The 14,454-nt window shown below is 39.2% G+C and overlaps 1 protein-coding gene and 1 non-coding gene across 2 annotated transcripts in view; one reads left to right on the forward strand and one right to left on the reverse strand.

The window, feature by feature from the left end:
• grm1b (glutamate receptor, metabotropic 1b) overlaps positions 1 to 14,454 on the forward strand; it is a 113,265-nt gene that overhangs the window by 13,065 nt on the left and 85,746 nt on the right. Inside the window, exon 2 of the mRNA XM_007894497.2 lies at positions 390 to 639. Coding sequence (XP_007892688.2) covers positions 390 to 639 — 250 coding nt within the window. The remainder of the gene's footprint in view (positions 1 to 389; positions 640 to 14,454) is intronic.
• trnas-cga lies at positions 7,395 to 7,466 on the reverse strand. Its single transcript has one exon. It is a non-coding gene; the product is annotated as a tRNA-Ser (tRNA).

Here is a 14,454-nt window from a genome sequence, read left to right on the forward strand (position 1 = left end):
AAGATTATGAAATGCTGAAATGCTGCTTTTATAGTGCATACCCACTCATTGTCCTAATTCTCCATTGACACAGCTCACTCAATTGAGGCAAAAAGTTAAAATGCCAGGCAGTGTGAGCTTTAATCTCGCTGAGGATAATTAATGATTGGAACAGGTTGCCAAGAAAGATGGCTAAGGCTAGGACAGTGGGAAGCATTTAAAAAGCAGCTTGATGCTGTGATTGGAGGATGGTGGGTTGGGTATTCTGAAGTGATGAGATCAAATGGATCAAAGGACCTTCTTTATTCAAACCAATTTTGTAATCTCTCCAGCTGCCTGATTGGCTCCTGCAAGCAGCTTTGGATTTTTACTCCTCAGTCAAATTGGGTTTACTTCTCTTTGTGTTTCAGGAAACTACGGAGAGAGTGGAATTGAAGCTTTCAAGGAGTTAGCTGCACACGAGGGGCTGTGCATTGCCCACTCTGATAAAATCTACAGCAATGCTGGGGAAAAGAGCTTCGACAGACTGCTAAGAAGTCTCAGGGAACGACTGCCTAAAGCGAGAGTTGTGGTCTGTTTTTGTGAGGGGATGACAGTGAGAGGCCTCCTGATGGCCATGAGACGGCTTGGTGTAATGGGAGAGTTTCTTCTTGTTGGCAGGTAAGTGGAATTATATCAATGTGATTTACTACTAACGTGATAATTCTTACATTTGCTATCATACAATTCATGTCAGTAGGCTAACTCAAAGTAGGGATTTCTGTAAAGTGTAGTGACTGTATTTCTTGGTGAACAACATTGGTATATTATTCTGATATTGTTAATACGGTGTGAATGTATGTTCCCTCTGAATATTCACATATCTATATTTGCATAAGCTTGAAGTGCGATTAATAAAAAAAAGAGAATTAGAAAGCCAGCACTGACACGGACACAGAGAGCCTCCTACTGTGCTTAAAATTTCTGTTTCTATAATATACAGAGAACGATGGATAGCTGCCCGGATTGAGCGAGAAAAACATAATTTAACGTCATCAATGCAGTTTATTAGGGAGCAATTTGATCTGAGGAGGTGTAATGAGAGAATTTTTCAATTAGATTTTAAACTAATTTCAATTATCATTGCTCGTTAGATAGTTTTCTACTTGTCTTGTAATTTAGAGCAAGAAAATGATAAAATACAAATCTCTTATTTTCCCAAGTCGGTGAGTCAACAATAAGAAAACTGGGAAGGGTGATTGAGGCCAGACTCGTTTACAAGAACAGTTTGATGTATCATAGGAAGTTAGTAGGGTGGGTAACAATAAACCTTGTCTTTGACACACTGTGTGGGAAGGACATATTGAAGTGCTTCACAGGATTTACTATGAAGTATGTCTGTAGGCGAACACGACAGCCCAATTGCAAACAGTAGAGTCCAATTGAACAGCCATGAAATTAATGACCAATTTTATTTGGGAGAATTGTTGGCCAGGACACCAGGAGAAACTCCTTTCTCTTTTGAAATAGTGACATGTCTACCTGAACAAGCAGATAGGACTTTGGGTTAACATCTCATCCAAAGGACGGATATTCTGGAACGATGAGATCAAAAGGGCTGAAGGGCCTTCTTTACTTGAACCAATCTGGTGTGAAGATAAATGACCTGATTGTGGTATGTAATATTCCCTGATTTCATAAGATGAGAGGTTTCAAAGTAATTAATTTAATCTTTAGGATTTGTAAGAATTTGTAAGCTTGATTTGCAGGCTTGGAGTAACCATTTCTGAATGAGTGTTCACTTCTGACTTTGAAAGTCTTACAGAATAATTATTTCTTTAAATCAAGAGAATTTTAGAGAATAGCACAGTAATCTCTGCAAGTTGGGAATTAGAACTTATTGGATGCTTGTTTGTGTATGCGTATATGGACAAAATAAAGTAAAATCACAAGCTATTGATATGATTGACTGTCTAAATAATAGGTTTAGTAGCATTAAGGGCAACAACTGAGCTTTTGCGTGACAGATTTTGGAGAATTCACAAGGTCAGTAGGTTATTTGACATTTTATGAATGACTCATTAATGACATTGTTATTATCATTACTATTTTTCCAATTTTTTCAGCTAATTTATAACCAAGGTTAGTTGAAGTGACATTCTGCTTTCATACTTGCAATGTGGGAAGCTTTTCCTGCATATTGTGTTGTCTTTCATTTTGTCTTCCCTATGCAATCTGGCAACTGTGAACACAAGATCATATAGTATTTCCAAAGTTGCCGGATGCCAGCAAAATAGTAGGGATTCCCCAGGAGGCAGGCAGCCTGTCCAGTGGCTGAAGATGTGTGTAACCTTTCAGTGGTATTCTTTTTCATGTGCTTTGTGGGAGCAGCACTGTTGAGAACAATAATAATAATAATTAAAACGTGCATTTGATACAGCGCCTTATCACTTTGCAGAGACAAAAAGCACTTCTCAGGACTTACGTAAAGTGTAGTGACTGTATTTTGTAATTACACATGTCTGCCTATTTGCAAAGTCCCACAAACAGCTGTGAAGTGAATGACCAATAATATATGGGGAGCTGCTGGCCTAGACATAGGAAGAAATGCCCTTCTATTTTGATCTTTACCATCCACCTGAACAGGAAGATGGGACCTTGATTTATCATCTCACTTGAAGAATGGCACCTCCAACAATGCGGTACTCCCCCAGTGCTGCACTGGAGTGTCAGCCTAGTCTGTGTACTTGAAGTCCCAATGTAGGGTTCGATCTCACAACCTCTGACTCAGAGACAATGTGTACCAGGCTAACACCATCAATAAGACAAGTAATAAGGGGAGCTGTAATTCTGATCATGTTCTAGATGCTGAATTTTGGCAAGATATTTGCATTTTCCAGGAGTTCTATCAAATCGCAAAGGTCAAACTTGTATTATTTTCAACATTCAGCATTGAAAGAACCCATTCACTTGAACGTTGATGAACACAGTGGAGTGTGAGTATGACATAAGGTCTGTTTAGGAGCAGATGAAAGAAATACATGGGATATAATGAGGTGCATTTACAAACAATTTCCGCACTTGTCATAATTTCAACAGAAATAAATTTTTAAAAACAACAAAATTACATTTGTAAAGTGCCTTTCGTGTTGGGAGGATGTCCCAATCCCACTTGCTGCCAAATATAGTAACCTTCCAGTTATGGTCAAAGTCCCTTTAGTTGGCAGCGTGGAATATTACCATCCCCCACCCTAGATTGTAAAATCCATTGAAATCTATATTTGTAGCGTGTTAGGCTGGCTCAGTTGGAAACATTCATGGAGTCAGAGGTCATGGATTTAAGCCCCAAAAATGCTCAATTTATAATTGAGTTTAGAATAATTAAGATTGACAGTATTTGGTGATCTGCTAAAAAAATAGATTATAGATATGAATTAGAACTTGGCATCTTGTGAAAGAATAGTTTTGACATGCAATCCTGCAGACATTGATCCTGTCATTGTGCAATGAGAACTGACATTCTACTTAATCGATTATAGGCCGGGCGGCTAATGTTGAATGTCGGGTTGTTGTGATGCTTTTTAGAATGTATAAATCTCTGTGACAGAAACATCCACTCCTTGATATAATTCTTCAGGCATTTGTGACAAATGATGTTTCAAAAGGCAATGTCCCGAATAGGGGCCCATTTGTCAATAAGACAATATTAAAATGAATACTAATGACCAAATCAGATACAAAGAGTTGTAGAAACTAGAACCTTCTTTTCTTTTTTAGAAGAGTCTGATCCACTTTTACACTGACTATATCTTCGGTGTATGAATAACAAATACTAGCAAATCTTGTACTGTATTTTCAGTGTCAATGATAAAGTCACACTTTGGGGTCCCCAAGCCTTGTTTTTTCCCAGCCTGCACCAAAGACTCTCCATAATTAGGAAAGCAGGATGTGTCCCTCCTACATGCATCATATTCAATTGCACAGGAATGCCTGTGTGGGTGGGATCCATGCAACTTTGTTTGGTTTAGATACTCACTCGGCTGACCCAAAAGAAAAAGATATTGTTGCCCCATTGCCTGTAACACATGCAGGATGTTTCCCTGGGGCCAAAGTCTTTGGAAAGCCAGGTGATCCCAGTCAGACCACGAGAGGATCTAAGTGGCCACCAAACAGTGAACCATGACCTGAGGGGTTGCAGCCAGATCTGGTCCCTATATGGATGAGATGTTAAACTGAGATCCCATCGGCCTGTTCAAGTGGATACTGAAGATCCTGTGGCACTATTCGGAAAGAGAAGGGAGTTTCTCCTGGAGTCTTGCCCAACAATCCCCCTATAAAATTTGTCCTTCACTTCAACTTGGCTGCTGTGTTTGTCCACAAAACACACAGTCACACCACAGTACATCCTGCGGAGCACTTAGAGGCATCCGCCTGATGTGAAATGTGCTGCACCAATTACATTCTTATTATTAATATTACTGGCCATTTGGTTGACCTGTGACTGAAGGTCACATGNAAAAAGAGAGGATCTGGGAAATATGAAAGCTCTTTGTGGTGATATCTACTCCCTACTCCACCCCTCCCCCACACCCCCCCTCCTGGATAGCAATGTCCCACATACAGCCATGAAGTGAATGATCAATTTATTTGATGGAATATTATTCAGGACAAAGGGAAAAAATGCATTCTCTTTTCAAATAGTGCAATAGGATATTTAACACCCACCCAAACAGTCGATGGGAACTTGATTGACTTCTCATTTGAAGGATGGCACCTCTGACAATGAACCACACTCCCAGCACTGCATTGGAACATTGGTCTATTCTATAAACTCAAAAGTCCCGACGTGTGTCTTGAACCCACAATCTTCTAACTCTGAGGTGAGAATGATACCAACTGAGCAAGTTTGACACCTGAATAACATTCTTAATAAGTGATTGAACACCAGTTGTTCTGAAAGCCTAATGCAATAAATCATTTCACTTAAGCAAATGCATATGTTACTTGTAGGTATTAAAATCTGCACAATGCAATAAAATGTATTCTCTCAAAAATGTGTAAAAATTCAGCACCAGTATCAGTGAACTATTCAGCTGACAGACGGATTGTGACTTGTGAACACAATATGTCTATAATCTTGAGATGAAAGAGTTGTGTCTTTTGTGCGTGGGAGTCACTGAACAAGAAGCCGAACCATGTGGAATATTTCTTGCATTGATGTCTTCCTGGAAAACATTGGGATAAAACGAGCAGTCTAACTTAATCATATTGACTGTGTGCATGCATTCTGTAGGACTTACAAATGATCTTTCTTCAGAAGTTCAATTGAGAAAAGTTTTAGCATTTTTATTTTGGTGTAAGTTACCCATAATATAAATATTTGATTGCTAATGTTAGCATTCTTGTTGATGTCTGACCCTAATGTCCAGATTGCAGTGTCTTTGCTTCCCCCTCTTCCCATCTCACTCTTATGCCCACATTCTCTTGCACAGATGCAAGACACAGAGGACTTGAGTGTAACGTTTTATTCAGTTAGAGGTGTGAGAATTTGTCAACTACCTCTAAGGAGTTTTTAGATTTCTCATTTTTTGAGAAAAATGTTAGATTCATGTGTCATTTTACCCCCTGCTCAGGTCCAAATCCCGACCTTCCAGGGCCTTGTGCAATGACTTTAATTTTTTGTAGGCTAACACAGCAGCCATGTTCACACAGCAGTATCCCACAAACAGCAAAGATGTGAATGACCAATTTTATTTGTGGTATTGTTGGCCTGGACCAGGAGAAACTCAGTTCTCTTTCAAGTAATGCCAAGGAATCTTTAACATTCTAATGACCAGCAGATTTAACTCCCTGATTTAACATCTCATCTGAAAAACAACAACAAAATTACATTTATAGAGCGCCTTTCACGTCGGGAGGAAGTCCCATTTGAAGACCCTCACCCCCAACGAAAGTCCACTCCCAGTCCACCAGCACTGCATTGGAGTGCCATCTTAGACTATGCGAGCTCAAGCCTGAACACAAAGCATGGATCCACAACCTATTGAGCCAGACTGACACATTTCTTAGCTTGGTAGCTCAAAGCCTCTTCTCTCTTTATAAATGCAAAATTCCCTTCTCCTACCTGGGTATCCCAAGGTTCTGCTCTTTGAGTCTGTGATTGCTCTTCTTTCCTCTTGTCCCAACACAGAAATCCTCCATATCACAATACCCCTCATCCCCTCGTGACCCAGAACTTTGTCTTCCTCATGAGCTGGACAATAAATCATTATGATAAAATTTAGATTTTTGAGTTAGTGCTGAGTGCTGGGGATTGTAGTGTCAGCATCAGCATCTGGCTCTCCTAACTCATAATGCATACATTGTGAGCACTCTGATGATTAGTGAGAGAAAAGTAGGAGAGCTGCACTTATCCTGGTACATAGTACCGTTAGTTATAAAAGTCCAATATGAAACTAGAAATATTTATCCATATTTCCTAAATCTGGAATGAACGTTGGGATACTGCTACAATTTAACCAGCCTAAACCTCAAAGCATATCATTGAAAGTTCTATCTAGCAGCTTTCCTGCTGGTGTCCAGCTAGGACCACTCTACCCATTAGAGCTCTGGTTGCAGGGTTAACAGAACCTGAGAGGAAAAAGTCCCTACCTCCAGTGATTGATCTGCCGTTTCAAGTCCAGGCTGGATGGTCTGTCGTCAGCAGTGACCTGGAGTACTGCGGATCACTTGGCTCAGAAAACGGATTACCGAGTGCCATAGAGGATTGACACAATTCCAACATTCTTTTGCCAAGCATGTCACCTCAGAGCCTGCCCATCTCTTCCACCCCCTCCCCAAGGAAGACTTAGAACTGAGACTTCTGCCTTTAAGGTGAGAGTGCTATTGATCAAACCAGATTATAGACCCCAATAATAACAAAATTTTAATTAAAAAAATCTTTTTGCAATAAATGAAACTCATTTCAAATGTATGATTCTCTCTTCCCTATGTGGTTCGCTAATTTTTCAGTCCTCCGTGGTGCTGCCCAAGGGATGAAAGTTGTGCTTTTTTTTTAGAAACATCGGGGTAGAAGTACATTGTATTTCATGAAATGTAGTTCAACTCACAAATTTATCTGCACTGTGAAATATGCAACTTTTCTCTCACCTCATCTATTTGGATATAACACTTTTCACATCTTCGAGTCGTCTCAAAGCGCTTCACAGAACATACTGTAAAGTGAATTGACTGTATATTTGTGGGAAAAACGTGGCAACCAATTGCGCACAGCAGTGTTCCACAAACAGTTGTGGATTGAGTGACCAATTTATTGTTTTTTTTTCTTGAGGTATTATAATCTCCAGAAAAGTAATCCGCCAATCGACTAACAACTGGGATCCTACTTACTGCTAGATAAACAAAGGCGTGTGGAGTGAGGAAAATTGTCCAAAATTTTGCCCTGCTGGGAATCGAACCCAGGTCTCTCGCTTTCGAGGCGAGTGCTCCAACCACTGAGCTACAGGACTTCACAATGTTAGATGTTGGTGTGTCCAATGCAAGTCCATCGTTTTGTCTAAAAGCAGTGTAGGTTTCATTGGAGGTTTCTGTCTTCCTTTTAGAAGACAATCCTGAAGATGTGTGGTCCTTCTGTGGTGGTAATGCTATCCTATTGCTTGTTTGCCAACAATGAAGGATAAGCTTTCAGACATTCAATTTGGTTCAACTTTCTCAAGGCTGAAATACAATTTAAAAAAATATATCAATGTAATCTTGTCAAGTCTTCCATGGCTACTTGGGCTGAATGGCCTTTTCTGGGCTATATCATTCGATGCAACGCAGTATGGTCAGATTTCCAAATGGATATTTTCAACTATTGTATGAAACAAAGAATGTCCAATGTAGTTCTGGATGCACCATTTTTCTACATCTTGAAGTTCTGTTAGGTACACACAGATTATTTTAAAGAAAAGTTTCTCTAAGTTCAATCCTTAAGATGTTGAATTCAGTAGGTAGAGTTGGAAAGCAATCTTATGCCTACAATAACAATCATTACATTTAATTGTAATTACTATGAAATATCATAAGATGTCCAGAAGTATAAGGAATGATTTTAAAATGCCAAGTTCTTTTTTTATCTGATGCCTGTTTAATATCTTTCCTGAGAATTTCCATTTCCAGGTATCCTACCTGCTCCTCACACAACTAACAACTCTCTGCAGTCACTTTCCTGTTTTTTGGCTTTCATCTTCACTGCACAATGGTAATGGAAAATTGATTTTTTGAAGAAGCAATAACAACAATTTACAATTATAAGTGCCTTTCATGTGGGGAGGACATATCAAGGGGGTTCGCACAGCTGGTTAGGCACCCAAGCTGCGGGGTGTTGCGAAAGTTTGGGGGGAGAGGGATGGGAGGGATCAAAGTTGTCCAAAAGTGCATTTATGTTTGATGAATCTATCTTGTGTGCTCGTGGAGGATGTTATTCAAAATCTTAGCCTGTCATTCTCTTTCAGGTGCTAATAGCCCCACTGAGCATGTTCTGTTTTTATTTCAGATTTCTAGGATTTTTTTACTTTTCCTTTTATCTCTGTCCACAAATTTATTCCAGTTCTTCAGCTGCATCAGCAATGCAGACCTCATTCAAAGCTAACTCAAAGCAAACAGAATATTTATTACTAACGCTTTTCTTTTATATTGCACGATGGTGTCAAAGCTTTTACTGCAAAAGGAAAGCCACTGAGGTCTGACCATACATGATTCATTTGTCTTTAGAACTTTGCTTGAGCTCCATAGATGATACAATATTACGCCTAACGCTTGATACACGGAGCAGACCAACTGTTCATTCATTTCTTACTGTTGCTAAACAGGCTCTGAGGTGATAATTTGAAGTGGTTAAAACATTTTTTAACTTTATTTTTCTGCTAATTTTCTTCCTTTATCTCCTCCTTTTATGTGTTACTTTTATTCATTTATTTTTCCTACCACATACAGCATGTGGGTACCTCAAGGTGTCCATTTTTCCTGTGTGAGCCTGTGGGGGCTTCCTATGCTTACATATGCACCTTTACTGGCGATCCATCCCTAAACCAGAAACAACGTAAAAGTTTTCATAAATATATTAAGAGAAAGAGAGTGGTAAAAGCAGAGCTGGGCCCACTAAAAACAGATGTAGGCAGATGGGACAGGCTCGATGGACAGAATGGCCCACTCCTATTCCTTTTTCCTGTCTATGTAGGTTATTTGCGTGGTGAGTCTATTCTGTAGATCACTCTCATGTGGGATGCATTCTGAATTTAGTTGTAGTATCCCAACTACTATCCAGGAAGAGATTGGCAAACTCAGCAGAGAATGGGATGTGAATCAGCAACTATGGTCTGGTGCTGCACCAGACCAACTGAGCAATTGATGGAAGTTGAAAATTGCTATATATCCCAAATAGCAGTATTCAGGTTTCTTGAATAAATAATGGTAAACCTTTAATCTAGAACTTCAATCAGTATCATGAGTGAGAAACATTAAACAATCTCACCCACAAGGTGAGTCTTGTTATGTAGGTCACTCTTGCAGTGATTGTTATGTAGGTCATCACTCTCGCAGTGACCTATGTAGGACATATTCATAGAGTCTGTTATGTAGGGCACTCTTATAGTGAATCTGTTATGTAGGTCACGCTCATGTGGGATACATTCTGAATCCAGTGAATATTGGAAAACATTATCTTTGTACAAATTAAGGTCATATTAATTATCATTTGCATAAAGAATACAGTCACTTTACACCAAATCTTGTGAAGCACTTTGAGAAATCCTCCCGACATGAAGAGCTATCCCAAATGTAAGTGATTTTTTCAATTTAATTATATACATGGACATAGCACAGCTGAAAATCCGCACCTGAAAGTGGATTTGACTGTGTCATATTCTTCATGTATCAGGCGAGACTAAGTGTTTTATGTAGGAGGTTATTTGACTATGGAGGAAATCATAGCTAAGTCCAATTGTGCTATCACCCAATGCCCACAGATGCTTACTTTCTAGGAGTCACTACATATCGAGCAGGAGTTGGAGGGGATTTTCTTCTCCATTGTGTAGGGTTGCGGTGGTCAATTATAGTGCCTTGACGGTTACGATAATTGTGGATTTCTCATAGAGCAAGGGTAGAATCTGGGACCTTTTTGCTCTGCGTGGCCAGGTGTCACACTAGGCAGTGTATTTACTGACTGGGTTATTGGGAAGCAGCCACGGGGTAAGGTTCAAATATAACTACGTACCTCTTTTTCATGTGGTCTCGGGCAGCTATTTTGAAGCTCATAAACATAATATTGTAATCTATTTTCTAAACAAAACTTAGTTTAAGCACATCTCCATCAATAGTCTCAGAGGCAATTTCAAAACAAATAGGTAAAAAGATTATGTTCGGTTTCAGTTCTAAAGTTATTTATTTTGAATGTCATAATGGATTGTCGTAAACCCTTTTCTCCCTGATGACTCAGACGCCTTCTTATTCCTTCTGAAATTAGTGGTTGTCATTAGTTTCCTTAGAAGAGAGAATTAAAGTCTACAGTATTTTGTGTTTTGAAACGGGGGAAGATATGTTCAGAGCCTGGGAATTTTAGACAAGAAGCTGGATTTCAGAAAGCACATTATGTCTGCATTAAATTGTTATACATCACATCTTGTCACCTGCATTTGCTTGAATGTCACACTGAGAGTAGATTGCCTTCAGGTTACATTCTTAATTGCCTTGCATTTCAAAGAATACTGAAGGCTTCTTGCCAAGTAATTCGGTGACATGATAATGGCACTGAGTTGAGATCTGATTCAGCAGGTTACTCTGTTGTAACTCTATTCAGGCATGCTGATAAAACATTTATTTGCGCAAATAAAACGTATTGCAGAAATCAAAGCAGGGTGAATAATCTGCTTTATCCCATAACGTTACAACCACAACTGGCCTCTTGCTTACACCTTTCATTGCTCTTCTTGGTCTGTTTTCACTCTTCCTTCAGGTAGTTGTAGTCTGCCAGTGTCAGTTTCAGCAACTTGCACTCTTTGAATGAATGCCTTTTCAATACTGACCAATATACTTTATATTTATGTAGCACATTTCACATCAGGAGGACAACTCAAAAGGCTTTACAAACTGGCTGGTCATCTGATTGGGGGAGTGGAGGGGGGAAGATGATTGAAACCAGCACAATCAAAATAAATATGGTTCCCTTCTGATTATAGAACTTAGCCCTACATTTAGTTTTGCAATAGAAAATAGTGCCTGGAACTTTACCCAGCTGTGTTCACATAGGTTTGGGTTTTATAATGGCAAATGGCTGATCAGCTGCTTCAGAAACATTGTTGCAGGTGTTTTGTCATTGATTGCTTGACTTTTCATTAACACAATAACATCGCTGAGATAGGACTATTGGGCCCTCATGTGATTGCATGAATATTCAGTGAGAATTCTCAAAAACTGTTCTGTCCTACACAATAGAGAAATGTCAGCTTTTACATGTGAATGGAATTTGGATGACACATTACTTTCCCTTGATCAATGCAATTTAATTTCCTATATTTGCTGATCTACCAGTGTGAAAACCACAGCAGGACTCTGATACAGGATAAGAGGCCTCTGATGAGCTTATTGCTCCGCACTCCCAGTACAATACAAACACAGTAATTCTTAATATAATAATAATAGTCCTTGGATTTAATATTGCTTGTTTCACAATGGGAGGACACATTTACAGGATTTTATTGTAAAGTGTAGTGTATTTCGTAGGTGAAGGCGAAGGGTTTTCAGTGTTAGGGATTATTTATCACCAGTGACTATTGAAACTGGATTAAAACAAACATTCAAAAGGGAACTGAATGAACACCCGAACAACAAAAACATTAAGGAAATGGAGAGAGAGCTGGGAAGTGAGAATAATTGTAAAAAAAATCAATTTATGAAAACAAGGAGCAGGAGGATAAACGTGACAAATCTCTTCCTGTACAGAGATTTCCTGTTTCAAAAATAAAAAATTTCTTATTATGATAATCATACAGCTTCCGAGAAGCTGTTTATGTGTGTACATGCCATAACCCAGGGAAACTTTGCTCCATTGCAAGATTGTCCCTGGCTTCACATCTGTATTGTGCCATCTCTTGAGAAGGAAATATAGCACAAGGTCATTTTGTCCACAGCATTACCAACAGGTAACTTTACAAGAAGGAAACTGGCCTGTACTGTACCTCCCAGTTGATCTGCTGGTTCCTGGAATGAGCCAAATGCATAAAAATAGATGCCACAATCAGCTTGACATTTAGCAGTGAGGCAGTATGACCTGTTTATTGCATGTGGATATCATTACTTATTAGGTTTTGCAACTTCACTGTGATATCCTTGGGCAAGGAGCAGGCTACTCAGTTATTGCTCCTTGAAGCTGCGTCTAGGAAAAAGGACTCGCTGTCCTGCATATTGGCTGCCACTTACTTTAAATTGTTTTGTGCACCATTCTTTCAATGCCTGTCTGTCTCTCCTCATCCCCAAAGACTGTTTAACCTTCTTTTGCAGTAGCCTCCCTTATTATGAGGCTGAAATGAAACTTTGGTTGTCAAACTAGAAAAGGACGAGATGGAAAAAGCTCCTGAAATTTAAATTAAAGCAGTAAGACAAGCACTATGCGATAGCTATAGCAAGCAAAAGCACAACCTAAAATGGGTAATTAACCCTGTGCAAGGCTTGATGTTTGGTCCTGATCCCTACATGCATATGATTGCACCTGGAATTATTAACAAAAATTAGTAAATTTTCACTAAGACTTTCAAAACGCAAATTGTTGTGTTGACTCAGCACGGTCAGAATCTAGAATGATGTACCACAAATATCTATTGGAGGTAAATCCATAAGATCAAATAAAGGGAATTAGATAACACTAAGAAAAAATAATAAAATGTATCTGGGAAACAAGAGCAGGGGAATGGGACTAGAAAAGATAGCCCTGGTGAGGAAGCTAGGACCAGCACAGACTCCTCTGTGCTGTAAACTTTCCTGGATTCTGTGTGGCACTAAAAATAGTCCTAACAATCAAAGCGGTGCAAAAGGTCTTTCAAGGTTTTCTACACTACATCCTGATATTCCAGTTGCTTCAATTTGCAATGCAATAATTTACACTAGCAGGATATTTCACCAGTAATTATTTATTTATTTGGGTATCAGCCTGGCTCAATTGGTAGCACTCTTGTTTTTGAGCCAGATGGTTGTGGATTCAAGCTCTTACATTGCTGGAGGTCCCATTCTTCGACTGAGATTTTAAAGTGATGTCCGATTGTTCAGGTGGATTTTAAAGATCCCACTATGACACTATTTGAAAAGAGAGGGAAGTTTTGCCTGGCGTAGTAGCCAACAATCCTTTGGATGAAAATTGGTCATTCACTCCATGGCTGTTTCTGGGACATTACTGTGTGTGAATTAGCTGCCACATTCACCTACAAAATGCACAGTCACTACACTTAGCAGTACATCCTGTGAAGCGCTTTGAGACAGCCTTCTAATGTGAATGAGCTTTATCAAATGCAAGGATTTATTTATTTTTATTTCCTTATAGTTAAGTAATGCACCTATTCTTTCTCTCGATTTAACCTATTCAAAATGTAGGAAAATTAAGTTGTCTTGACTTTGAAATATCTGTCAGTAAGAACATCTATAGAGGCTTCCTGGTGCAACATGTTGATGAAAGCCAAGATGACAAGTGTTTGAAATGAGTCATCTACTACAAAGACTGCTGTGAAGCAGGCACTACCAATATGAGGGCTCATGTACAACTAGATAAACAAAGCTCCAGATAAATTGCCTCCCCTCTCCCAGTTCCACCATTCATACTGTAGAAGAGAGAATGAGTTGTGCTGCATTACAGCCACCATGAACATGTCAGATGCCTAAGAACAAAAGATTCAGGTGCAGAGGAACTGAGATTCACTTGCAATTAATCTCTGAACTGTATCTCCCAGGCTATTGGAGGACAGAGTTTTCACATATACAGGGATCTACTTTGTGGTATACACAAGCTGGGCTTGAATCTGTTTAGTTAATTGTAACTTCTGGTTTACCAATGCGGAAAACTGTTTCATTAGCAAAAATTGCAAAGCAAAACAGCAAGATGTCCAAAAAGTACTTCCCGGCACCACAATTAGCACATTGAGACTATCTCGAATTAGACCTCAGGTCAATTTCCCTCTTATATTTCCACAGACCAATTAATTGTGTCCTTAGATAAGTAGCAGCAATTTATAAGTAAGAATCCTCACACTTCAGTTCATCTGCTCCCACTAACTTTGTGAAGTCAAATTTACATTTATGTAGCTCCTGTCACATTGGGAGAACATCCCAAAGTGTTTAACAATCCTGTCTGGGCACCTGAACTGTAGGTGGGTGGCCCCAAAGTAGATGGGGAGGGATTGTGAGTTCAGAGGTTTGGAGATGTACTATGCTGGTGGTAAATCAGGTTACTTTTTTAAAAAAATGTGATGTGGA

The sequence above is a fragment of the Callorhinchus milii genome, unplaced genomic scaffold, assembly GCF_018977255.1.
Source record: "Callorhinchus milii isolate IMCB2004 unplaced genomic scaffold, IMCB_Cmil_1.0 Scaffold3, whole genome shotgun sequence".
Classification (NCBI taxonomy): Eukaryota; Metazoa; Chordata; class Chondrichthyes; order Chimaeriformes; family Callorhinchidae; genus Callorhinchus; species Callorhinchus milii.